General features: G+C 38.5%; 5 protein-coding genes and 1 pseudogene across 5 annotated transcripts; all 6 read left to right on the forward strand.

Annotated features, from left to right (window-relative positions):
• The first annotated feature begins 929 nt into the window (after nt 1-929).
• On the forward strand, nt 930-2,234 carry LOC119726847 (annotated as a pseudogene).
• Nucleotides 2,235-5,712: 3,478 nt separating this feature from the next.
• Nucleotides 5,713-6,556, forward strand: LOC119726848 (asialoglycoprotein receptor 2-like). Its single transcript, XM_038198702.1, has 2 exons — nt 5,713-6,031; nt 6,363-6,556. Exons 1-2 carry the CDS (start codon nt 5,713-5,715, stop codon nt 6,554-6,556), a joined length of 513 nt encoding a protein of 170 aa, XP_038054630.1.
• Nucleotides 6,557-9,228: 2,672 nt separating this feature from the next.
• Nucleotides 9,229-13,250, forward strand: LOC119726849 (snaclec convulxin subunit beta-like). The gene is made up of 4 exons (XM_038198704.1): nt 9,229-9,541; nt 9,678-9,755; nt 12,667-12,744; nt 13,138-13,250. Exons 1-4 carry the CDS (start codon nt 9,229-9,231, stop codon nt 13,248-13,250), a joined length of 582 nt encoding a protein of 193 aa, XP_038054632.1.
• Nucleotides 13,251-14,827: 1,577 nt separating this feature from the next.
• Nucleotides 14,828-15,708, forward strand: LOC119726850 (hepatic lectin-like). Its single transcript, XM_038198705.1, has 2 exons — nt 14,828-15,154; nt 15,515-15,708. The coding sequence occupies exons 1-2, from the start codon at nt 14,839-14,841 to the stop codon at nt 15,706-15,708; spliced, it is 510 nt and encodes a 169-aa protein (XP_038054633.1). The 5' UTR covers nt 14,828-14,838.
• Nucleotides 15,709-23,690: 7,982 nt separating this feature from the next.
• On the forward strand, nt 23,691-25,316 carry LOC119726852. Its single transcript, XM_038198707.1, has one exon. It carries the CDS (start codon nt 24,705-24,707, stop codon nt 25,314-25,316), a length of 612 nt encoding a protein of 203 aa, XP_038054635.1. The 5' UTR covers nt 23,691-24,704.
• LOC119726851 (hepatic lectin-like) lies at nt 23,750-24,421 on the forward strand. The gene is made up of 2 exons (XM_038198706.1): nt 23,750-24,059; nt 24,180-24,421. The coding sequence occupies exons 1-2, from the start codon at nt 23,750-23,752 to the stop codon at nt 24,419-24,421; spliced, it is 552 nt and encodes a 183-aa protein (XP_038054634.1).
• Nucleotides 25,317-25,440: the final 124 nt, after the last annotated feature.

The following is a 25,440-nucleotide window of genomic DNA, read 5'->3' on the forward strand; positions in this document are numbered from 1 at the left end:
AAGTGGTCATCAACTTATATGTAGGTCCATCAAGTCGCCATGCAATTGAGTTAAATACAATATGTTATATAGCTGTGTACGTCAATTATTACATATATAAGATCTGTACAGATATCTGTCCAGGAATCTACAAAAATAATAGAGTGATATAAACTCTTGTGCTACAAACTGATTTGCAATTTCACATTGAAATGAAAAGACTGTATTCTTCTCGAGAAATTTTTTTTTTTGCCTGTTTGGGTAAGGGAAGGCCTTGAGGGTAAGCAACGATAAGTCACGCTAGTTTGTCCAATTGGGAAATACGTTTATTTACATCCTGATTCCTTTTCTTGCACTCTGCTGCATCTGAGGAATATTTCCTCTAAAACTAACCCCTATTGAAAATCCCCGCGTAATACACATTGCAATGATGTTATTCTATCTCACGGTTTATGAAAATGCCTGTCTGGTTTTGGTTTGGGTGGGATATATTTTAAATTGAAATTTGGTGGACCTTCAATGTTGCAATTAATTGCACGAACCTTGCCTCTGATGACGAGGTTCAATGCAGCGTGGCCTACTTGCATACTGATGTCTCCCGCCAATCTCTGCTCACTGCCAAATCATCTTCAAGTTAATGAACAAACAGCGACTGTTGGATTCTATGCATCTTGGCAACCACGTGTCAATTCTCATAATTGAGACATTTCACGGTCAGAAACGCGGCATCTTGAGACCAAATATTGATATCTCCTGTCATTGATTGACACACTAAGCAGAAGCGAGTGACCGTGATCCAAAAGAAAGAGGTCCGGCGTGTTTTGATATCTTCCCTTGTGAAATTAAAAGAAAATATCAGAGTTGGAGCTCTGATGCTCTTCAAGATGAGCCAATTTATTGTGCAGTCTCATCACTGCACCACTAGACACCAGTCGGGTGAGATGTGAGAGATGATGGTGTCTAAACGGTTCATCTCTGGCTTAATAAGCCTTCATCTGATGATGGAATGCACTGGGGGTAACGAGATGTGCAAGGCCTCCATTAGAGGGGCGTGTCCTCCTACTTGGATCCAGTGGGGTGACAAATGCTACAAAGCCTTCACTGAGCACCTGACATGGTTTGATGCAAAAGATGAGTGCATCTAGATGGGAAGTGTCTTGGTTGTGCCACAGTCTCAGGAGGAAACTGATTTCCTCTTGCACCTGGTACCAGAGACATCCAAGTTTTGGATCAATTGCAATGATCTAGAAGAAGAAGGTTGGTTGAAGTGTTCACTTCATATTCTATTTAAAAAAACCAACAACAACAAAACCTGTTTAAAGGAATTTACATCATTGGCTTTTGCTGTAATTTTCAGAAATGAACTATTTGAGGGGTTAGTGTAATAGATCAAATATTGTTACACTGACATGTTTGAAGTTTTGTGTTCGAAAATGCTGGAAAACCAAGAAAAACAAAAACGTTCAAGTAGTCTGGTTCCTTGACTCCACTAAAGATAAAATGGATCAATATATAGATGCCGGAAAATTGTAAGGTAAGGGAACCAGTCTAGCTGGCTTGCACCCGTTCATAAACATGTAACCAATAGCAAACAAAATTTGGACTGAAAAAGTGTAAAGTTGGAGCAGTAGTTGAAAAATAGTTAGGTTTTCAAACGGTGGTCGGCTGGAAACGTATACAAAAATACCATTTTCTTGAAAATGACTTCACACCAGGTGCCATAATTTTACAGGATGCTTTAGACGGTCATTTACCAACATCCTAGTAAGGTATTTCCTAAAAACTTGGTAGTTTTATTTTTCGATGTTTGCAAATGTTGTATATTCCCTTTAATGTTGATGAAAGAATTGTCAAATCGCAAGATCACTCATGTATCGTTTGATAAACAAAAACAAAAGAATGGCGTGTAGTTTATATGAATGTGACAAAATTGTCATGAATTGAAACTGGATGACCTATGACTGACTTGAAAGGACTTGCGCAGAAAAGCATTCAAACAAACACAAACATTGATTTCTTTGAACAATCGTTTAGCTGAAAACTGTTGTCTTTGATCGACAGGTACTTGGAAGTGTCAGGATGGTACTGACGAGGTGGAGTATAGGAATTGGTGGACTGACAGAGGCCAACCTAGTAACTCGAGGGAGCATGAGCACTGCGCTGAGGTACGTAAGAATGGGAAATGGAATGATTTGCCATGCGACTGGCAACTCAATGCGATATGCATCCGACCTGCACCACAGCTGCACTTGTAAGAACCAGCAATGAACATGCTTGGACCAGTGATTGAAACCTGAACACCATGCAAATAGGGATTCGAGTCTGCATGCTCAAAGCACATAACTCATTCTGGCCAATCCATCTTGGCTTTGTGTAACAATGACCATCAGACTGTGACAAGAATTTAATTTTGATGTTGAAAGCGTATTCCGCTTAGTGCTTAAAAACGGTTAATTGATGTTTGTTTAGAAATCTGTTAAGGATATGTACATGAACATGAAATTTGTCATGAAATAATCAGTACAGATTATTTTATAGTAAAATATGAAAACCTTAAAGAAGAAAAAAGTGCTCGTCAACCAAATTTAATTTGTACATCATGTTACCCTGGAACCAAATCTATTGCAACTGTTATCATGGCACAAATTCCTCTTATTGCCAGAGTTATAGTGTTTATCGCTGTAATCATTCCTTTTTCTCAGATCGGGCATTTTGTATTGTAAATTCATGTTGTCTTCTTAGGCATTATTTCAAAGTAAATTTGAGTATTTTCCTGACGAAATTCTGTCCGAACACTAACTTGTTTTGTTTACACATGTGCTATTATATAATAGAGAGACTGTAAATCCAACATGGCTGCCATTTCAGGTTGGCCTGAGGCCAGAGTTTGTATTGGCCTTGGGCCTTAGTGGAATTCTTCCTGAAGGCAGAGGGGCTTAAACGATGCCTGGTCTCTGTCTTGCAAGCTGATTGGATAGGTTTAGACGACACCTTGATCTCAATTATTTGAGATAAGCCTGAGAATTTACTGGACAGGTTTAGACGATACCTCGATCCACATTATTACTTTACTGTCTGCGACCTCCCCTCATCAGAATTAAGAGTCAGTGGTTTCTTTAACTGGATTATACAATAATTCTAGGATGATCAAGTTCTCACTGGATTGGAACATAGCTTGGATTGTACATTGAGATCGGTTGGAGTGTAAATAAGGCGGGTAAATGGTTGACCTAATCTTATTAATTATTATAAGGCTATTGGAGCTGCGGTTCGGAATAAAATAGGAAGTTTGAGTATTTCGTTCTCGATTCCTGAATTCTCGAAATCATTATCTTAAGTCCCTCCCCTGTTAGTCGTTCCTCCCTTGGTGACTGCGTGATATATTTTGACCCGAACCCACGTCGGCCCTCGCTGAACCGGAGAGGCGAAATTCCGGAGGTTTAGGCCTTAACTATTTACCCTGGTGGCAGCGCTATCGAGGATTCTTGAAAAAGTTTCGGATATTTTTCCCCCTTTCCTCTTATCTCCCTCCCCCTTGCCCCGGTTCTTTTTTTCGCCACAGTATCATACCTGTTTGTGTCAATAATTACATGCATGTAAGTATTGTCAGGTATGATGCCAATTGCAAGTTTAATTATGCAAGGAAGCCAGAAACTGAATAGAATTACATGTATATAAACTCTCGCAAAACAGGACGAAACAAAATGAACGATCTCATGCATATGATGATAATGTGTAATTGTGTTTACTCAAGCGTCAAAAACTGTATCATCAACAAACACACACGATAAAAGAAAAGGACAAAAAGAATTAAAAACGCTCTAATAATCATTTTTGTGATTTCCGGATCCAAAGATAGCTCTTGCTATACTTCGCAGTTAAAATATTTATGAAAACTGCAGTTTAACCGAGTTACAACTTTGAGATGTGGCACTGTCTAACGCTGTTTAATCACACGACGTACACCTCAGTGTTAAGTACTGAAATTGCATAAGTTGTCATCTCGCTTGGCAATATACGACAGTGAAAGATGTTTAGAATATTTTCTTTTTGCTAAAGTGATCTTGCATCTGAAAAAGAAACTGCTTCTGTACAGATTGGCCTGGCTCGATCAAATTGCCAAATCGATGTCTGCCTTGAACTTGTAATGAAACTCTCCGAAAAAACACTGCTAGAGTTATAAATGCGCCATGCTAACCAGGGTCATAACTAAGGTCATGCCACAATAGGGACGCCAACGTGTTTCATTTACAGTCGCTCGAACCACAGAAAGCCTCGGTGTTCTGCTTTACAAGATGTTTACTTGGCGTGCAGCACAGTCACTTCACCAGACATTGGTCGGGTGAGATATGAGAGACGATGGTGTCTCAACGGTGCATCTTTGTCTTGATAAGCCTTCACCTGATGATGGGTTGCACTGGTGTTAACGAGATGTGTAAGGCCTCCATTGGGCATGGATGGGCGTGTCCTCCTACTTGGTTCCAGCGGGGACGCAAATGCTGCAAGGTCACTACTAAGCACATGACAAGGTCGAAGAAAAATGATGAGTGCATCAAGAAGGGAAGTTTCTTGGTCGTACCACAGTCTTGGGAGGAAACTGATTTGCTCATGCGCCTAGTTGCAGAGACATCAACATTTCGGATTCATTGCACTGATCTTGATGCAGAAGGTTGGTTTAAACTTACATTTCAAAAAAATATTACAGAACATTGTCAGGTATGGAAGGATAGAAAATGGCATGATAACTCGTGTTATAGTCATCAACGCTCTGTGATATGCATGCAACATGCCCCACAACTTTACTTTTAAGAAACCAAAATGCTGATTAAAAATGGACGCCTTCCAGTTTACCTAAAAGGGATCCGAACCAGCAACCACAAGAACAAATTACTCATTATGACCGATGTATCGTCCTGTTCTGCACACATTTTGAAAGGACTATGATTTAATACATTGAAGATGCTACTATAGAATTCAAACTCATCACAACAAGAACTCAAAATAATCTTGATCAGACTCAACCAACAATATCCAGTTCAACATCCAGAAACAACATGATGCACTCCTTTCTGAAAACAATGAAACAAAATGGTCACAATGTGTAAATGTTTCATTTAAGGGGGCACCTAATGTGTGATTTTCAGGAAATCCTAAAATATAAAAATCTTAAAAAGTCAAAAAAGCCATTGATTACTCTTACAAATTATTTAGAGTTTAACGGTGACAGAATAACATTATTATTATTATTATTATTTTTTTTTTTTTTAAAGAAGATGACATGTTTTCAGTTTGGCAAAATGTTCTCAATGGCTGTATAGGCCTCATTAGCTGCTTGATGATGAAGTTGACAATTCTCCAATTGACATTAATCTATGTTTGAAGATGGTGATAGTAAATTCGTCGGATCTGATGAAACGATCTCGCCTCGGATTCATAAAGTGGCTCTTTGCAGCTCAGCCTACAATGTAATTGCATCTAATTGCCAAAGTGATGTCTGCCTTGAATTGGTAGTTGCCGAATACACCTATTCATCTTGTAATGAAACTCAGCACGAACCACTGGCAAAACAATCAATGCACCTTGGTAACCATGTGTCAATTTCAATAAACCTAGACTTTCATTGTCATACCACAATATAGGGACTTCCACTGCATTTTAATACAGTCGCTCGGTACACTCAAAAAAGTATAAGTGCAGTCTTATCATTTCACCACTAGACACCAGTAGGGTGAGATGCGAGAGATGATGGTGCCTAAACGGTTCATCTTTGGCTTGATATGCCTTCATCTGATGATGAGCTGCACTGGTGGTAACGAGATGTGTAAGGCCTCCATTGGTGGTCGTAGAGGGGCGTGTCCTCCTACTTGGATCCAGTGGGGTGGCAATTGCTACAAAGCCACCACGGAGCCTCTGACATGGTTTGATGCAAAAGATAAGTGCATCAAGATGGGAGGTGCCTTGGTCGTGCCACAGTCTCAGGAGGAAACTGATTTCCTCGTCCATCTACAGCAATTTGACTTTTGGATCAATTGCAACGATCTAGAAGAAGAAGGTTGGTTAGAATGTACAATTTGGATTTAAAAAAAAATAGCACAATCTGTTTCGTGTTGATGATACGAGTTGTAGTCCAGTCAATTAAGTCAAATCACAAGTCAAATTACAAGCAATGTCACACATGTATCGGGTGATGGACAGAGATAAAGGAATACCATGCGGTTTACATGCAACTGAATAAGTTGTCATAAATTGAGGCTTGATGACTTTTGATCGACTTGTACAAACTTGTGAGAAATAAGGTGTAGAAACATTCAAACAAACGCACACCAATTCTTTTGTAACTTCCCATCCTTATATTCATGTAATGTATTGTCCTTGATCTACAGGTACTTGGAAGTGTCATGGTACTGATGAGGTGGCGTTTAAGAATTGGGAGACTCGTCCGCGGCAACAACCCGATAACTACCAAGGTAGCGAGCACTGCGCTGGAGTATTGTCAACTGGGGAATGGAATGATGTGTCATGTGGTAGCCCGCGCCTTGCGATATGCATCCGATCTACACCACAGCTGCACTTTTAGGAACCCCCAACGAACACAGATTGGTCTAATGTGGATTCGAACCCATAGCCCCTGGAACGAAAACTCGACCTATAAGAAAGGTTGTGATGCACAAAAGACTATTAAAACAATGAAAAAGTATCTGTAAATCATTTCTTGGTCAGAAATACGTGTGAAACCATTTTGACCATGATGTAGATATTTACGAGATAGTGAGAGCTTTGCTCCTTGTTTGTTGTTGAAAGATATTTGCTGATTTTATTGGCTGAAAAGTTATCTTTGAAATAATTAAAATCAAAGTTAGCTTCAGAAAACTATCACGCTAAAATAATAGATTTAGAAAGAAGCTGCAAATGATCTGAAATATCTAAGAGGTAGGAATTCTTCATTTTTTTTATAATTTGAAAAAAAAACCTTTAAAATTGTGTATATACTGAAGCTGCCTTAATATTCTCTGTTAAAAATGATGTTAGGGTAACATTACAGTGCATATCGGAGACATTATACAATTGTTTCCTGTTGTGACAGGGTCCGTTGTGTTGTTCACCCGAGGGGGCAAATGGCACCCAAATGGCACCCAGGGACCCCGTCAAAGCAGGCAACAATTATTTTGTTATACCACGGTAATAAATTACAGCAGTCCAATTCTGTCACTGGTAACGTCTGAAACTGGGGGTCTCTTCTTGTGGCGGTGCAGAATTGGCGAACTATTCGCACAGAATTTTCCGTATTTTTATTCTTGCTGATGATGTCCTGTTCAAAATTCAAATTTCTGATCTCGTCTTTTGGAACAAGAGAGAAACAACTTCTTTGGAGGCGACCTGTTGTCACTCTGTGCCGACTTTATTATGATGAAATTACGGCGAAATTGACATAGTTAAAAAAGGCAGACGAACAGTGACGAACGATGTCAACAACAATGGCGGTCGTAGTAGCAGAAATATTGCTTCACGCTGTCCCGCATGGCACATCACACAAGAACATCAATTTACGTAGTACCAGCGTAGATACAACATCGTACCCGATGAGGTCACAATAAAACGCGGTGAAAACGACACTCTCAACAGCGGGAAAGATCAAGGTAATGTACCCCGTGGGGCACATCACTCATGTACCACTGCTTACATCGCACATGCGTTTTTGTGGCATGTCACGTGATCCACTCTCGACCAATAAACATTCACAATCTATTACTGTGGTATAACAAACGTGTTTGTGCATAACATGTGTAGTGTATGCTTTTAGAGGTTTTAAAAGTATTTTCTACTATTTGAATCATATAAACACATGGCTTATTAACTTATAAATTTTTATGTGGTAAGATAAAGGCCTTGTCATGTAACGTCATCTGCTATTACCGGGGAAGGTACCTACCAATTTAATTACAGAAACCTTGCTCACATAGAAGATAGGACCGGGATCCATGTCAAATTGGCAAATCAAACATCCTGTGAAATTATTCTGCCTGCAATGGTGTCTTTGGTAGAAATCAATCATTGAAGGTTGTTTCAAAACAGGGTGCCCACCAGCAGTATGAGACCGATTTAATTTTACACATGTTGTCTGCTTTAAAAAAAGTATATTGGCTACTGAGCTGAAACTTAAACATGGTCGTTGTTATGCATAAATTTTAAGTTTCGAGTACATAAGTGCGCAAAAAACAAATGAACCTGTTCACCTTTAATTTTGTATCTGACCGTTACTGTACAACTCTATAAGAATGATTGTCACGCGACTTCAGCGTGAATTTCTCGAAATAAATGTCAGCATTTAGGTCCGTCACGTAATAAGTATCATTACTGTATACGTCAATAATTACATATGTACATGTATAAGATCTGATTACGTCCAGGAAGCTTAAAATATTAGAATCATATAAAATGTTGCGTTAACAAATGTACAATTCAGTGTTTAAATACAATGTCTTTATTCTTAACGGCAATAAAAAATCGAGGGCATGTGAATGATCTTTGACATGTTTTTAAAATAAAGCTGGTCATATCAACGTATATTAAATGAAACCATGGATGTATTTTCCTGTTGACATATCAAGTCAGTTGTTCTTTCAACTATAACTTTCCCACTTCTGCAGTTTTAGTTTTTCCTCATCCGAACCTATCTCTTGCTATTGAGGAGTTTAACAAAATAAAAGTGTGTAGCGAAACCGCAGCTCAACCAAACTAATTTTTAGGCTTTTGAAGGGTTGCAAATTCCCCACCGTGAATATCCTATGCACATGACATTATTACATTTCAGGAATACCGAAACTGCATTTAGTTCCCATCTCGCATGGTAATATACCGTTGTATTTCATCCAATTCATCTTTGTATTTCATCCAATTCATCTTATTTTGCTTCAATGATCTCGCAGCTGATAAAGTGGTTATATACAGCGGCGGTTAGCAGCAGCGAACAGCCAATCGATGTCTGCACTGTATAAGATGAATAAGTCAATTAATCATGTAATGAAACTCAATCAGATCTGTCGGAGCTATAACAAATTCTGGTACTCAGGTGTTAATTCTAATCAACTGATGGTTATAAAACAACGACACCCAATGGGCGTTATCACAGTCGCTCGCGCGATACACTCACAGATTAGTATCTGCGTTTTGCCTTACAAGATGATTACTTGGGAGGTGCAGTCTGATCATTTCAACACTAGACACCAGTCGGGTGAGATGTGAGAGATGATGGTGTCTCAACGGTTCATATTTGGCTTGATAAGCCTTCATCTGATGATGGGTTGCACTGGTGGTAACGAGATGTGTAAGGCCTCCATTGGGCATGGATGGGCGTGTCCTCCTACGTGGTACCAGTGGGGACGCAAATGCTACAAAGCCATGATCACTGAGCGCATGACATGGTCCGAGGCAAAAGAGGAGTGCATCAAGAAGGGAAGCGTCTTGGTCGTGCCACATTCTCATGAAGAAACGGATTTCCTAATGCGCCTAGTGCCAGAGAATTCCAAGATTTGGATTAATTGCAATGATCTTGAGGAAGAAGGTTGGTTGAATTTCAAATTGTACAAAATTTCAAAGCATTAACAATAAATATTTTAAGTTGGTCGTTTTGAAGAATCTTTGTTTGATAATTCCCATTCGCAATGCCGTGTCTATTTAACCTTGTATCGTTTTGACAGGTACTTGGAAGTGTCAGGACGGTACTGATGAGGAAGAGTACAGGAATTGGTCGCAAGGAGAGCCTGATAACTTGCGAGGTAAAGAGCACTGTGCCATGATATTGCCACATAAGAAATGGAATGATGCACCGTGTACGTGGAAACGCCCTGCGATATGCATCCAACCTACACCACAACTGCACTTTTAAAAATCAAGTGTAAATTGTAAACACGGGATTGATGATTATCATCATAAGGTGATAGGCATTCCAGAATCACAGAACCAATAACTGTACAGTGATTATTTAGTAAACATGAATATGTACATCATGGGTTTACCAAGATCGAACCCGCTGACACAAACACTTAAACTCATTCAGGAAACTCTGTTCTGCCCTGTTCAAATGACTCTGAACAAAGTTATGCACAGATTGATTATATGCCAACAACAGGATTCGAACCCGTAACCAAAACATCCTACGTACATTCGGACAACACTACCAAACATTCCAAGGACAAGATGAGGACCAAGACACATCCAAAGTGGTAAAAATTAAAAGGAATGTGTCATATTTAGGAATGCACCTTACGTGTAGATTTTAACGGATCTTCAAAATCCAAATTAGGAAACTTGAAAATGTCTTCAATAGGAACGTTGTGTACTCTGTTTAAAGTTATTTAAAGTTATTCATCCAAAGTGGTAAAAATTAAAAGGAATGTGTCATATTTAGGAATGCACCTTACGTGTAGATTTTAACGGATCTTCAAAATCCAAATAAGGAAACTTGAAAATGTCTTCAATAGGAACGTTGTGTACTCTGTTTAAAGTTATTCAAAGTTATTCATCCAAAGTGGTAAAAATTAAAAGGAATGTGTCATATTTAGGAATGCACCTGACGTGTAGATTAACGGATCTTCAAAATCCAAATTAGGAAATTGAAAATGTCATTAGAATATTATTCACTCTGTTTAAAGTTATTTCGAGTTCAATGTTAACAGAATTATGTATATTTGATGGAAATAAATTGTTTTTATTTTGGCAAATTTTCTCAATTAACTCAGCACTGACTACAATTGATCGGCTATGTTAATAGTATGCAGTTTTAAGTCAATAATTGTGGATATGTGTCTGGCCATGTGTAGAACTGCGTTAACTTTTGTTTATTTGAAAGGCCTGAAATTTGTCAAAGAATAAATCTGCACAGAATGTCATCTTTACATACAGGGTGAGTAAAATGTCGGAACTATTGTGTTAGTGAAGTTCTGCATGTAGCACTTTCAAAATCTACGATATAAAGCCAAATTTATAAGCTTTCTTTTAGTACAAGAATCACTCAAATCACTAATGCACTTTTCAAGTTACGGAATTTTAAATAACCACCGTTTTAAAGTTCTGTCCACGGATCACAAAAAAAGGTGTGCGTTCTTTCAGCAAAACGAAAACAATTCACACACATCCCTGCGTGATTTGTTTTCGTTTTGCTGAAAGAACACTAACTTTTTGTGTGGTTCGTGGACAGAAGTTTAAAACGGTGGTTGAAATTAAAATTACGTAACTTGAAAATTTCAGACTGATATGAATGATTTTTGTGCTATAAGAAAACAATGGTTTCGACATTTGGGTTTCGTTTTTTTTTTACTCACCTTGTATAATGAAAACCTTAAGGACAAAAGTGTTCGTCAAAATATATCTTATTTTATCGTATGTATTCTATACGTGAATATTCAAATTATAACATATAGATCTGATGATGGCCAAGCAGCTTTAAACGATAGCATTATAAAAACTCTTGTATGTCTAATTATTGGCAATTCGGTAGTGAAATAAAAATCAATGAATTTACACTACAGTGAAACCATCAATGTGTTATCCTTTTGAGATATCCAGTTTTTTCCTCGTCCGAAGATAGTTCTTGTTACTTGGGATTTTATTTAAAATATATATATATATATAAGTATTTGATGAAACTGCAGCCAAACTTAAATGATTTCCAGACTTTCGAAGGGTGGCACACGCCCCCACCCAAGAATCATCAGTGTACACACCACATTCTTACATCTCATGATTTAATACTGAAACTGCACAAGGCGCCATCTCGCTCAGCAATATACCCCAGTGTTGGATATTTTGAATAGGGTTTTAATTGAATTTCACCGTTTTGCGTCGGTGATCTCACATCAGATGTAGTGGTTCTATACAGCATGGCCTACTTGTAGAGATTTGCCAAAATCAATGCCCGACTTGAATAGTCTATTCATTTTGTATGAAATTGGCAAATCGATATCTGCCTACAATTATTAGTTTTCAATGAATGCCTCTACATTCATCTTATAAATAAACTAAGTAAATTCCACTGGCAGAATTACACTGCACCTTGGTAACCAATTGTCAATTTTAATAAAGTAAGACTTTCATGGTCATACGACAATAGGTCCTTCCAAATGGCTTTATTAAAGCCGCTCAATAAATTCTTAAACACATATCTTCTTTTTGCCTAACAAAATAATTACTAGACACAAATGCAGTCTGATCATTTCACCACTAGACATCAGTCGGGTGAGATGTGAGAGATGATGGTGTCTAAAGGGTTCATCTTTGGCTTGATAAGCCTTCATCTGATGATGGGCTGCACTGGTGGTAACGAAATGTGTAAGGCCTCAATCGGTGGTCGTAGAGGGGCGTGTCACCCTTCTTGGATCCAGTGGGGTGGCAAATGCTACAAAGCCATCACCGAGAGCCTGACATAGTTTGAGGCTAAAGAGAGGTGCATCAAGATGGGAAGTGTCTTGGTCGTGCCACAGTCTCAGGAGGAAACCGATTTCCTCATGCTTCTAATACCAGAGACATCCAAGTTTTGGATCAATTGCAATGATCTTGAGGAAGAGGGTTGGTTGCATTTAAAATTTTACATTTCAATACATTAATGTTTAAACATTGTAAGTTGTTCGTTTTGAACAATCATTGTTTATTTTATTTGTTTATTTAATCCTTGTATTGTTTTTTTTACAGGTATTTGGAAGTGTCAGGATGGTAATGATGAGGTGGTGTACAGGAATTGGTCGCCAGGGGAACCTATTTACATGAGAGGTAACGAGCACTGTGCCGTGGTATCGCCAGAAAGACATGGAATCATATACCGTGTAATTGGCAACGCTCTGCGATATGCGTTCTACCTGCACCACAACTGCACTTTTAAAAATCTAGTGTACTAACACAGATTTATGATTGTCATAGGGTGATATGCAATCAATTCCAGAATACATCTACATGTACATAGCTGTGCTTCGGGGATCCTACCTGATATGTGTCATTCCTTAAGATCTCAATCGCATCGCAGAACCGATAACAGCGATATGGAGTATACGTCTTGCGAGTACCGAGTTCGAACCCGCTGACACAGGAACTCATTCGGACTGGGTGTTCTGCCCTGGTCCTATGACTCTGATAAAAATATGAACAGATTGATTTTGCCAATAACAGGATTTGAACCCGTAACCAGAACATCTCACATACATCCTGACCACACCAAACATTCCAAGGACAAGATGAAGCTCAAGACACATCCAACTAAACTCCATTCAACAATGAAATAAAATACGAAATGTTCACAGTTAAAAGGAATGCCTAAATATTCCATATTTAGGAATGCATCTGTTGTGTAGATTAAAAAATGAACCTCATGAAAATGTTTAAGAGTATTGCTTACTCTGTTTAAAATTATATAAAGCTCAATGTTAACAGAATTATATTCATTTTATGGAAATAAATGTTTTTATTTTGGCAAAATGTTCTTAATGAATAGCTGCAGAAACACAGATGATGAAGCTGGCAACTCTTCAACAGTGACTACAATTGATATTCAGCTATGTTAATTACAATGTAGTTTTAAGGTGAAATAATTGTGGACAGGAGTCCGTTCATGTGTAGAAATGCTTTAACTTATGTTCATCTGAAATTTGTCAAGGCATGAATCTGTACAGAAACTGTTATAACATATCATGAAAACCTTAAAAAGGAACAAAAGTGCTCGTCAATGTCAACATGGAACTAAAATATAAACAATGTACAATAGTGTGTACGTTTTTACGTGTATATGCCAATAACAATTATGTATGTAAGATCTGAAAATTTCCATGAAGCTTAAAATGACAACATTATAAAAACTCGTTTGACGAATATATTGGCAATTCGGTAGTGAAATAAAACGTATGAAATCGTAACGGAAATAAAGTTTAAAGCAATTGAATGATCTTTGAGGTGTCTTTAAAATTAAGCTTTCAAAGTGTGGATTCGTAATTCCGAATCCACACTTTACTAAAGATTCTTCGTTCCGAATCCAAACTTTGTGACCAGTGTAAGAGATTCGTAGATCCGAATCCACACTTTTAACAATAGTGTGACGTCACAGCAATGGTTTAATTAAAATTAAGCTACGTCATGTATTTGAATTTACACAAGAGTGAAATCATGGATGTCTCATCCTTTTGACACATCACGTTTTTTCCTCAATGGAAAATAGTTCCTGCTACTTGGGATTCAAGTATTTGGTGAAACTGCAGCCCAACTAAACTGATTTCCAGACTTTGGAAGGATGGCACACGCCCCCACCCAAGAATCTTCAGTGTATGTTTAGCACTGCTTAACGACGTTATTACATTCTTACATCTCATGATTTAATACTGAAAATGCACAAGGCGATATCTCGCTCAGCAATATACCACAAGTGTTAGATATTTTGAATAGGGTTTTAATTGAATTTCCTTTTTTTGCGTCGGTGATCTCACATCAGATGTAGTGGTTCTATACAGCATGGCCTACTTGTAAAGATTTGCCAAAATCAATGTCTGACTTGAATACGTCTATTCATTTTGTATGAAATTGGAAAATCGATATCTGCCTACAATAATATTAGTTTTCAATGAATGCGTCTACATTCATCTTATAATTAAATTAAGCAAATACCACTGGCAGAATTACACTGCACCTTGGTAACCAATTGTCAATTTTAATACACTAAGACTTTCATGGCCGAACAACAATAGGTCCTTCAAACGGCTTTATTAAAGCCGCTCAATAAATTCACAAACAAAATATCTGCGTTTTGCCTAACAAAATAATTACTAGACACAAATGCAGTCTGATCATTTCACCACTAGACATCAGTCGGGTGAGATGTGACAGATGATGGTGTCTAAACGGTTCATCTTTGGCTTGATAAGCCTTCATATGATGATGGGTTGCACTGGTGGTAACGAAATGTGTAAGGCCTCAATCGGTGGTCGTAGAGGGGCGTGTCACCCTTCTTGGATCCAGTGGGGTGGCAAATGCTACAAAGCCATCACCGAGAGCCTGACATGGTTTGAGGCTAAAGAGAGGTGCCTCAAGATGGGAAATTTCTTGGTCGTGCCACAGTCTCAGGAGGAAACCGATTTCCTCATGCTTCTAGTACCAGAGACATCCAAGTTTTGGATCAATTGCAATGATCTTGAAGAAGAAGGTTGGTTAAAATTTTCAGTTTAGATTCTGCTTCAAAAAATAGTACAACCTGTTTACTTTTGATAATAACAGTTGTAAGCAAGCCAATAACAAGTTCAATCGCAAGTCAAATAACAAGTAAAGTCATACATGTATCAGGTGATGGCCTACCCAAAGGAATGCTGTGCAGTTTGCATGTATGTGAATACAGTATCATATAGCTTGAGACTGGATGACTTATAATTTGACTTCAGTTGAAAGGGCTTGCAAGTAATTGGAAGACAGGAAAACATTTAGTCAAATACAAACATTGATTTCTTTTAAAATTATTGTATTGCTTTCCACTGTTGTATTTATGTTATGTACTACCATTGATCTACAGGTAATTGGAAGTGCCTGGATGGTACTAACGAGGTTGAGTACAGGAATTGGCTACCTGTCGGAGGCCAACCTGATAACACGGGAGGTAATGAGCACTGCGCTCAGGTACATCCAAATGGGAAATGGAATGATTTGCCATGTGGTAGAAAACTCCCTGCCATATGCATGCAACCTGCACCACAGCTGCACTTTTAAAGGTAATATACACTCTTAGAAAAAAGTACCCAATGTTGCGTAAAATTGTACTCTTTGTGGTGGTAAAAAGGGAACATGGTCGTTGGCGGGGTAAAACGCCACGCAACAGGGGTTGCGTCAAATTTTACTCAATTCCTGCGTAAAACGTTTACCCAACATCGAGTCAAAATTCTTACCCAATGCATGGTGTTGCGTCAGAATTGTACCCAACAAATGATCACCCTTTCTTTTGACCCCCAGGGGCAGGGGGTGGAGGGTTGGGGGCTCTGTCAACCTTTCTGCATATTTTATCAACCATTTCCCTCACCTGACCCCCAAACATGGATGCTCTGCTAACAAATAGTGCTGTCATGCAGGCCAAGAGACTGACCGTGTTTGAGTGTTGGAAATGTCATGTACATTTTGTACACGTACGATACACACAACACACATCGCGACATTGCAATTCAATCATCGACTATTTGTCACAAAAATCCAATGCTGTATGTACCTCATACTGCCCACGTTTTCTTAGTGACGTATTTTATTAATCAGTGCATCCTGAAAAGTAAATGATTACTTCTAAATAAAGGTATCGGCGATTTTGACAACATCTTTAGGCCACATTTGGGCAATCTTTACTCATTAGGAGGTAATATTTACCCATCTGAGAGCACATATGCCTGTTTTGTTGTACGTTGCGAGGTCAAATGTGCTTTCTTACACTACGTTGTTTACAATTTGAATTTTTCCGGTTGCACAATCAAAGGGTCAAATTTCCCTTTTGAAGGGTACTGGCAAAATTGTGACTTCAACTTTAATTGGGTAATAAGGTATATATACTCAATGTTTGTACGCAAAACAGTTTACTCAGCAAGTTTTAACACTTCTTTTTTAGAGTGTACAGCATTTGATTTTCGTGTCATTTTCAAAAACGGATGGATGTTGGTTTAAACAAGTCAGGTGTGTTTACAAACACAAATGCCCCGCAACCGTGACTGTTTCCATGACATAACACCACTCTAACATCAACTTACATGTACCTTGGTCAAATGGAACGTTCATTGACAGCATTAGTGTCTTCTGTAGGTTTTATATGAATTAATCCCTAATCCCTATGATCTCAGAATAAATACAAGATTTCTATTGTTTTAGCCACTGTGACCTTGACCCTTGACCTTTTGACCCCCAATGCGATAGGCTTCTTAGGATTGCCAAGGACAATCCACAAACCAAATTTGAAATTCAAATGTAAAGTATTTCTCAAGTTATCACGCTGACAAAATTTCTATTGTTTCAGCCACTGTGACCTTGACCCTTGCCCTTTTGGCCCCAAATGCAAAAGGCTTCTTAGAATTGCCAAGGACAATCCACAAACCAAATTTGAAGTTCATATGTAAAGTATTTCTCAAGTTATCGCGCTGACAAAATTTCTATTGTTTCAGCCACTGTGACCTTGACCCTTGACCTTTCGGCCCCAAATGCAAAAGGCTTCTTAGGATTACCAAGGACAATCCACAAACCAAATTTGAAGTTCATATGTAAAGTATTTCTCAAGTTATCGCGCTGACAAAATTTCTATTGTTTCAGCCACTGTGACCTTGACCCTTGACCTTTCGGCCCCAAATGCAAAAGGCTTCTTAGGATTACCAAGGACAATCCACAAACCAAATTTGAAGTTCATATGTAAAGTATTTCTCAAGTTATCGCGCTGACAAAATTTCTATTGTTTCAGCCACTGTGACCTTGACCCTTGACCTTTTGGCCCCAAATGCAAAAGGCTTCTTAGAATTGCCAAGGACAATCCACAAACCAAATTTGAAGTTCATATGTAAAGTATTTCTCAAGTTATCGCGCTGACAAAATTTCTATTGTTTCAGCCACTGTGACCTTGACCCTTGACCTTTCGGCCCCAAATGCAAAAGGCTTCTTAGGATTACCAAGGACAATCCACAAACCAAATTTGAAGTTCATATGTAAAGTATTTCTCAAGTTATCGCGCTGACAAGATTTGTCCGGACACACACACCCACACACACACCCACCCACCCACCCACCCACCCACCCACCCACGGAAGGACAAGGCGGAAACAGTATGCCCCTTCGGCTTCGCCGCGGGGCATAAAAAGTGGACAAACTAAACTTGGTAAATCGGGGGCAGTGTTAAAAAAAAATACCAACGATGGTGGGCTGACCATCGTTGGAAATTGATACAAAAATTCCTACTTTCTTGAAATGACAGCACACCAGGTACCATGATTTCAAAGGGTTCTTGAGACTATTATTCACAAGTAAGGTATTTCGTATTTATTATTTAGTAGTTTTATTTTGATGTTTGCAAATGCCCTACATCCTTTAAGAACCCATAGTAAACATGCACGGGGATTCAACCCACAACCACTAAAACCCAAAACTAATTTTGACAAATGTATCTTGCCTTTGTCAAGACACATGTAAAAAGGACTGCGGAACAAAATTTATAAGCATTTTGATGTACATTGTGCTAATGTAAGTGTACTGAAGAAACTTGCTTAAAAATGTTCGTTGCAAATGTATTAAGGAATTATATTTATATGTAGGGCCAACTTGAAAAAAAAATCAGGAGTTAAAAATAAACATGTTACTCTACACAAATAATGGTCTAACCTTAAATACTTTTATCCTGGCTAAAATTGGTATTGAAGTTAATAATTTCGAAATGCCCATGAGAAATTTATCAAAGTATGAAGTAAGCTGACTTAACATAAGATGATGGAAAGTGTTTGTAATATATCCATGTATATTCATGTGTATATGTAATATATTTAGTGCAATTTATGTATAGTTTTAGTGCATGTGAAAAAAAAGGCCTGATGTTACTTAAGAATGCGCTGCACAGAAATTTGAATCGTGACAAATGAAAACCTAAGATGTGGAAAAAGTTCTTCAACCATTCCTTTTCAAATATAAAGTAACAGATAAAACCATGCAACTGAATTTGTATAGCTAATGATGTAAAGTTACTTAGAAATAGAAATGTGCACTCAATGCACTACACAATTGAAGTAAATGAAATTGTTAGTAATCAAATTGTGGAATGAAAATATTATAGTTATTAATAATATATTAGTAAGCATCTAGAACTTTGACGTGGTAAAATAGATTTCTGTGTGTGGAAATTTAATAAAGTGGTACTATGTGAAATGGACATTGTCTGCAATTTGTTTCTAATCATTATGACCTGCTATTTTGAAAGGTTTCAGATCAGAGACATTCCATGTATGTCTCTTTCTATTAAACATGTCAGAGAGCTTCTAGGATATCCATGTATGTCTCTTTCTATTAAACATGTCAGAGAGCTTCTAGGATATTTGATAGTGATTTGTAGAAATGGATGTTACAGAGGTTCAACTCAACTTGGCAAAGTTACAATCCACATCCATGACCATGCATATGAACTCAATACAGCGCATACGTCCAATTATCTTCAAATTATTTGCATTTCGTTACCACAATGTCAATTCTCGTAATTTGAGACATCTTGTTGTTACAAAAATGGATGGGAATAGCAGTCAAAATGGTTGTTTTTATTACCTCTGATCAATTAACTGCACCAGTTCATATTGCCCATGATACAAAGGCCGAGCTTCGAACGTGTCTGTGTATCTTCACTTGCGTAATTAAAAGAAAATATCAGAGGCAGAACTCTTATTCACTGTCATTCAATGCAAACCACAAATCACTTCTCATAATTTTAGATTTCCTACTGTTAAAAAAAAATTGGCACACAAGTCACCAAGGTAGTTTTTATTACCTCTGATCAATATGCTGCACCATGTCATACTGTCGATGATAAAAAGGCCGAGCTTCCAACATGTTTTTGATATCTTCACTTTTGTTATTGAAAAAAAAAATCAAAGGTATAAAACTCTTCACAAAACTACGCAACGTTAAATGCAGTCAACTCAGTGTTTTTATAACTTCTGATCAATATACTGCACCGGTTCATATTGTCCATGATACAAAGACCTAGCTATAAATCGACTCAACGTAAAATTCAGTCACTTCATTTCTGTACCAGACACCAGGTGAGTAAGGTCTGTGAAAAGATGGTGTCTAATAAATGGTTCATCTTTGGCTTAAAGGTATAGTCCATCATTTGTAATTTGTGCATTTTGTTCGTTTGAAGCAACAAAAGTACTCAAGATCTAAAGAAGGGTGCTAAACAACTAACCTGATGCAGTTCCAGCTCAGCTTTAGCTGTATATTCCGAGAAAAACAGCATTCTAAGATCTCAATTTCAAATCAAAAGTTGCTGAATCATGTTTTGAATTGTTTTGAATTGCAACTATACGCGACGTCGCGCACTGATCCGACGAATTATAACAACCGCGCGCGCGTGTGCGTCGTTCGAATACTTGTGCGCGCTTCGCTGAATAACAAAACGAACTACTAATTTAAATTTTCCTACGGTGCTTCTTAAGAATCACCGTTGGAAATGCCTTCTTTCGTTGATTACTTCAAAATGACAGCTTCCCAGAAAGAATAATTTCACAGGGAGTTTAGTCTCCTTACTATCTTTCAACCAAGTTAGTTTTTCAACAATAATTACGCCAGTTACTTTTCGGATGGCTGCAAATGATGGACTCTACCTTTAAAAGAAAATATCAGAGGCAGAACTCTTATTCACTGTCATTCAATGCAAACCACAAATCACTACTGTTATCAGTTTCCTACAGTTAAAAAAAAATGGAACACAAGTCACCAAGGTTGTTTTTATTACCTCTGATCAATATGCTGCACCATGTCATACTGTCGATGATAAAAAGGCCGAGCTTCCAACATGTTTTTGATATCTTCACTTTTGTTATTGAAAAAAAAAATCAAAGGTATAAAACTCTTCACAAAACTACGCAACGTTAAATGCAGTCAACTCAGTGTTTTTATAACCTCTGATCAATATACTGCACCGGTTCATATTGTCCATGATACAAAGACCGAGCTATAAATCGACTCAACGTAAAATTCAGTCATTTCATCTCTGTACCAGACACCAGGTGAGTAAGGTCTGTGAAAAGATGGTGTCTAATAAATGGTTCATCTTTGGCTTGATAAGCCTTCATCTGATGGGTTGCACTGGTGGTAACGAGATGTGTAAGGACTCCATTAGAGGGGAGTGTCCTTCTACTTGGATTCGGAGGAGTAACACATGCTACAGAGCCATACATGGAGGCCTCACATGGTTCGAGGCGAAGGATAAGTGCATAAAGATGGGAAGTGTCTTAGTCGTGCCACTCTCTCAAGAGGAAACTCATTTCCTCATGCATCTGGTGCCAGAGACACAATTTTGGATCAATTGCAATGATCTTGAGCAAGAAGGTTGGTCACCGTTGAATCATTCAGTCTGTGTTCTTTCTTTACTTAAAAAAAGGAGCACAACTTATTACATATTGAATAATATAACATCAGCTGTTGTCAAATCAAAAAGTCACAAACGTATCGGATGATTGGAAAAAACAAAGAAAATTGTATTTCGATAACTTGGTCATTAATAGAGCCTGGATGAAGTATGATCAACTTGCTGAAAATATAAAGAACATTGGAAATAACAGTACGTGCAAACTTACAGAACAATGTTCTGTTTTGATTTTGCATTTCTTCTCATTTTTCACTTTGTATTTATGTATTGTATCCTGTCTTTTTTTTTTAAATTATAATACAGGTACTTGGAAGTGTCATGGTACCGATGAGATGGAGTACACGAATTGGCAGACTGATGTGCGTCAGCCTGATAACTACCTAGGTAATGAGCACTGTGCACATGTACAGCCAACTGGGAAATGGAATGATTTGCCATGTAATTGCCAACGCTCTGCAATATGCATCCGACCTGCACCACAGCTGCACTTTTAAGAATCCACAATGAACACAGATTGGTTTCGAACCCGTAACCTTTGAAACTTGATCACACTATATGTACACGATGTAAAAGCCCTCAAATGAAAAGCCAATAATTCTGAGGTTTTTTTAAATTAAAGATAGAGGAACTCGCTACTTATCATGGGTCCTACACATATCCATGAGCTGTCTGCACAATTCTGTACAAAATATTTAACTAAACTCTTATCCCAGCATCAGTCTAACTTCCCAAGAATATTTCAGTAGTCAATTTGAACGCTTCCCTCTGGCCAACGGTATTACACGTGTACTGTGAAAATTAACCATTATACTAGTACGAGACGTGTACATGCACACAGACAGCCTCGAGAGATCATTGCACATAACATCATTTTACGTAAAATCAGTGGACACAGGCATTATGCCCACATATAAAGTTATACTTGTGAATAAGGGCTTAATTACTTCACAATACTGGAGACTCAACAGTCAGCCCAAATGTGGCGGTCAACAACACTAGAGACTCAACAGTCATCCCAAATGTGGCAGTCATCTCAAATGTGGCGGTCAACAAATATTTGGTCAAGAGACAATATACCAGCCAGCAAAATAACCCGCCATGCTTGCAAGGATCCTTCGTTAAGTCACGTAATCGAATAGCTCTGCGATTTGCATCCGATCTGCACCACAGCTGCATTTTAAAAACTGCAGTGAAAACACGGATTGATGATTGTCATCATAAGGTGTAAGGCAATCAATTCCAGTATACGTCTACATATCTGTGCATTGTGAATCAAGGATTCAATCCCATCACAGAACCGATAGCAATGATAAGGAGTACATGTATACATCTTGGAGTACATAGCAGGATTCGAACCAACTGCCGTAATAACTTAAACTTATTCAGACAACTATATTTTGATTGTGAAAACTTGAACAGACTGATTTTTTTTTCCATTTGCAGGATTCGAACCCGTAACCAGATGAACTCGCACTTCTCCTAACCACATTACCAAACATAATTCCTAGTACAAGTTCAGGCCCAATTAAGGCACATCCAAATAAACTCTATTCAAACAATGAGACAAAATTTTCATTCATAAAAGGAATTTGCAAATATTTTAATTAGGAATGTAGCTAATAATTTATGTGGTTTGTAGCAGATATCAAAATCCGAAATTCCGATAAGTCGAAAGATGTATTGCATACTATTATTAGAAGTTACTTAGAATTCAGGGTTAAGAGAATTGCAATCATTTATCGTAGAAAATAAAACGTTTTTATTCTTGCAAAATTATCCCAATGGCTGTACAGACCAAATTATACGTCAGGAAGCTTAAAAATAGTAACATTTTGTGAAACCATTCGGTTGGCAATTTGATGTTGAAATAAAGCACTTGGCGCATTAATCTTGGGGAAAATTCTTATAAATGTTTTCTACTTTTTAACATGTAGGCCTAGGCCTACGTTTAATCATGATGCTTAACTGTGCTTATACAATAGTGAACCCATTGATGCCTTTTTCTAGTTCATTGGAAAGGTTTCCTCTTCCACTTTACGCAGTGTTTGTGTTTCCTCATCGAAAGCAAGCTATGGATTCTGGGGAGTTTAACAGAAGATTGTTTTTTGGGGCAACTGCAGTTTGACTTGGGCTGATTATAAGGTTTTCAAAAGGCGTCGCGCGCGCCCCTAGCCATGAATCTCAAGTGCGCACATTTTAACGTTGTAATTATGAACTCATAGAACGTTACATCTCAGCTATGGGTTTTGAAACTGCACAAGTTGCCATCTCGCTTGGCAATATGCCAAGGTGAATAAAAAGTTAATTAAGTTTCACTTTTGGCGTCACGGATCTCGCATTAAATGAAGTGGTTGTTTACAGCGTGGCTGACTTGCATCATTTGCCAAATCGATATCTGCCTGGAACTCGTATTCACCGTAATGAAACTTGATGAAAACCACTGGCATAAGAATAATGCATCTTGGCAACTAGGTGTCAATTCTAATAAATAAGAATTTCATGGTCATACTACAATAGGGACATCCAACGGGTTTAATTACAGTCGCTAAGATATATTAAAAAAAAAAAAAAAAATCGCCGTATTGCTTTACAAGTGAATGATTGCTCGAGGTGTAGTCCGATCATTTCACCACTGGACTCCAGTAGAGTGAGATGAGAGAGACGATGGTGTCTAAATGGTTCATCTTTGGCTTGATAAGCCTTCATCTGATGGGTTGCGCTGGTGGTAACGAGATGTGTAAGGCATCCATTGGACATGGATGGGCGTGTCCTCCTACTTGGTACCAGTGGGGACGCAAATGCTACAAAGCCATGATCACTGAGCCCATGACATGGTTTGAGGCAAAAGAGGAGTGCATCAAGATGGGAAGTGTCTTGGTCGTGCCACTGTCTCAGGAGGAAACTGATTTCCTCATGCTCCTAGTGCCAGAGTCATCCAGTATTTGGATCAATTGCAATGATCTCGAGAAAGAAGGTTCGTTGGAATTCGAAACTCAAGTTGGGTTGGATGATGTTAGTTATTTCAGAAGATGTATTTCTGTAATATCCACCTCGACCCCGTAGTTAATTTAAAATTACGTGGTTTTTTTTACAGGTACTTGGAAGTGTCAGGATGGTACTGACGAGGTGGAGTTGAGGACTTGGCCGACTAAGGGGCGTCAACCTAGCAACTCTGGAGGAGATGAGCACTGCGCTGAGATACGGCCAAATGGGATATGGAACGATAACCAGTGTACTAGGAAACGTCCTGCGATATGCATTCATCCTGCACCACAGCTGCACGAAGAAGCAACAGTGTTTGTTGGCTGTCAACAAGATATGGACACGCTGCAATAAACCTCAAGAATGCAATGCTTATTCTGTCAAATGTATATAGAAATTGAAAGTCACCAACACCAGACTCTAGCAAGAGGATGAACACAGTGGTCTTTTTCTTCCCAGCGATGCAGGCGATAACACTGATTGTAGCGGTTATTACCCTAGAAAGCTTCTTCCACACCCGGGCTGGATTCCCCAATTTTGTGAGGTAAAGAGCGGTGTGGGAGTAGCTAATAAGTATGAGGTTGATTGCTTTGTCCACACCATCCGCTTATTTGACTGCAAGCGTGCTGACTGGATAATGTCGTATAAAGGAAATGACGAAACCCCAACGAGGCATCTTCGATTTGATGCTAAAACCTTGATTGGAATCTCCTCCAGTCAGCCGTCTCAGCTGATTGAATGGAACGCTTTCAACGGTTCAAGTCGACATGTCCTGAGGGGCCAGACGGGAGAAATAGTGGATCTGTCACTGAGAAGTCATCTTGCTGCCAGTGCCACCGACTCCTTGCGGTTGTGGGATGTTGACAAGGGCGTGTGTCTGCACATCTTTGAGCCTTCCTTGGAATTCAGTATGTGCCTTCTGGTGGGAGAGCGCCTTCTCGGTGGGTTTCAGAACACTCTCTCTGCTTGGGATGTAGTATCCAAGCATCATCTGTTCACCATCACAGACTGTCAACTGAGTTTGGTGTTTAATGACTCCATTGTCGCTTGCTGGTATGGTAATCCTCGCGTATGGAAGCACAATGGTGATCTCATCAACACCTTCCCCATATTCCAGGATATATCCGGGGATATATCCGGGAATATATATGAAGGGCATGTTGGAGGCACAAGGATGGCCGTTAGTCAGTGCCGATTCAAAGGATTTAAAATGTTTACTACGGGAGAAAAACCAGTCAGCGTCCATTAATACTGTTTCAAGGAACCAAAGGCACTCGGCAAATACTATGGATGGATGATACCAAACTAGTGGTTGCTCTAGTTTGGTATGGATGATACCAAACTAGTGGTTGCTCTTCAGGACAAAGTTGAAA

The sequence above is a fragment of the Patiria miniata genome, unplaced genomic scaffold (assembly GCF_015706575.1).
Source record: "Patiria miniata isolate m_02_andy unplaced genomic scaffold, ASM1570657v1 HiC_scaffold_2, whole genome shotgun sequence".
Classification (NCBI taxonomy): domain Eukaryota; kingdom Metazoa; phylum Echinodermata; class Asteroidea; order Valvatida; family Asterinidae; genus Patiria; species Patiria miniata.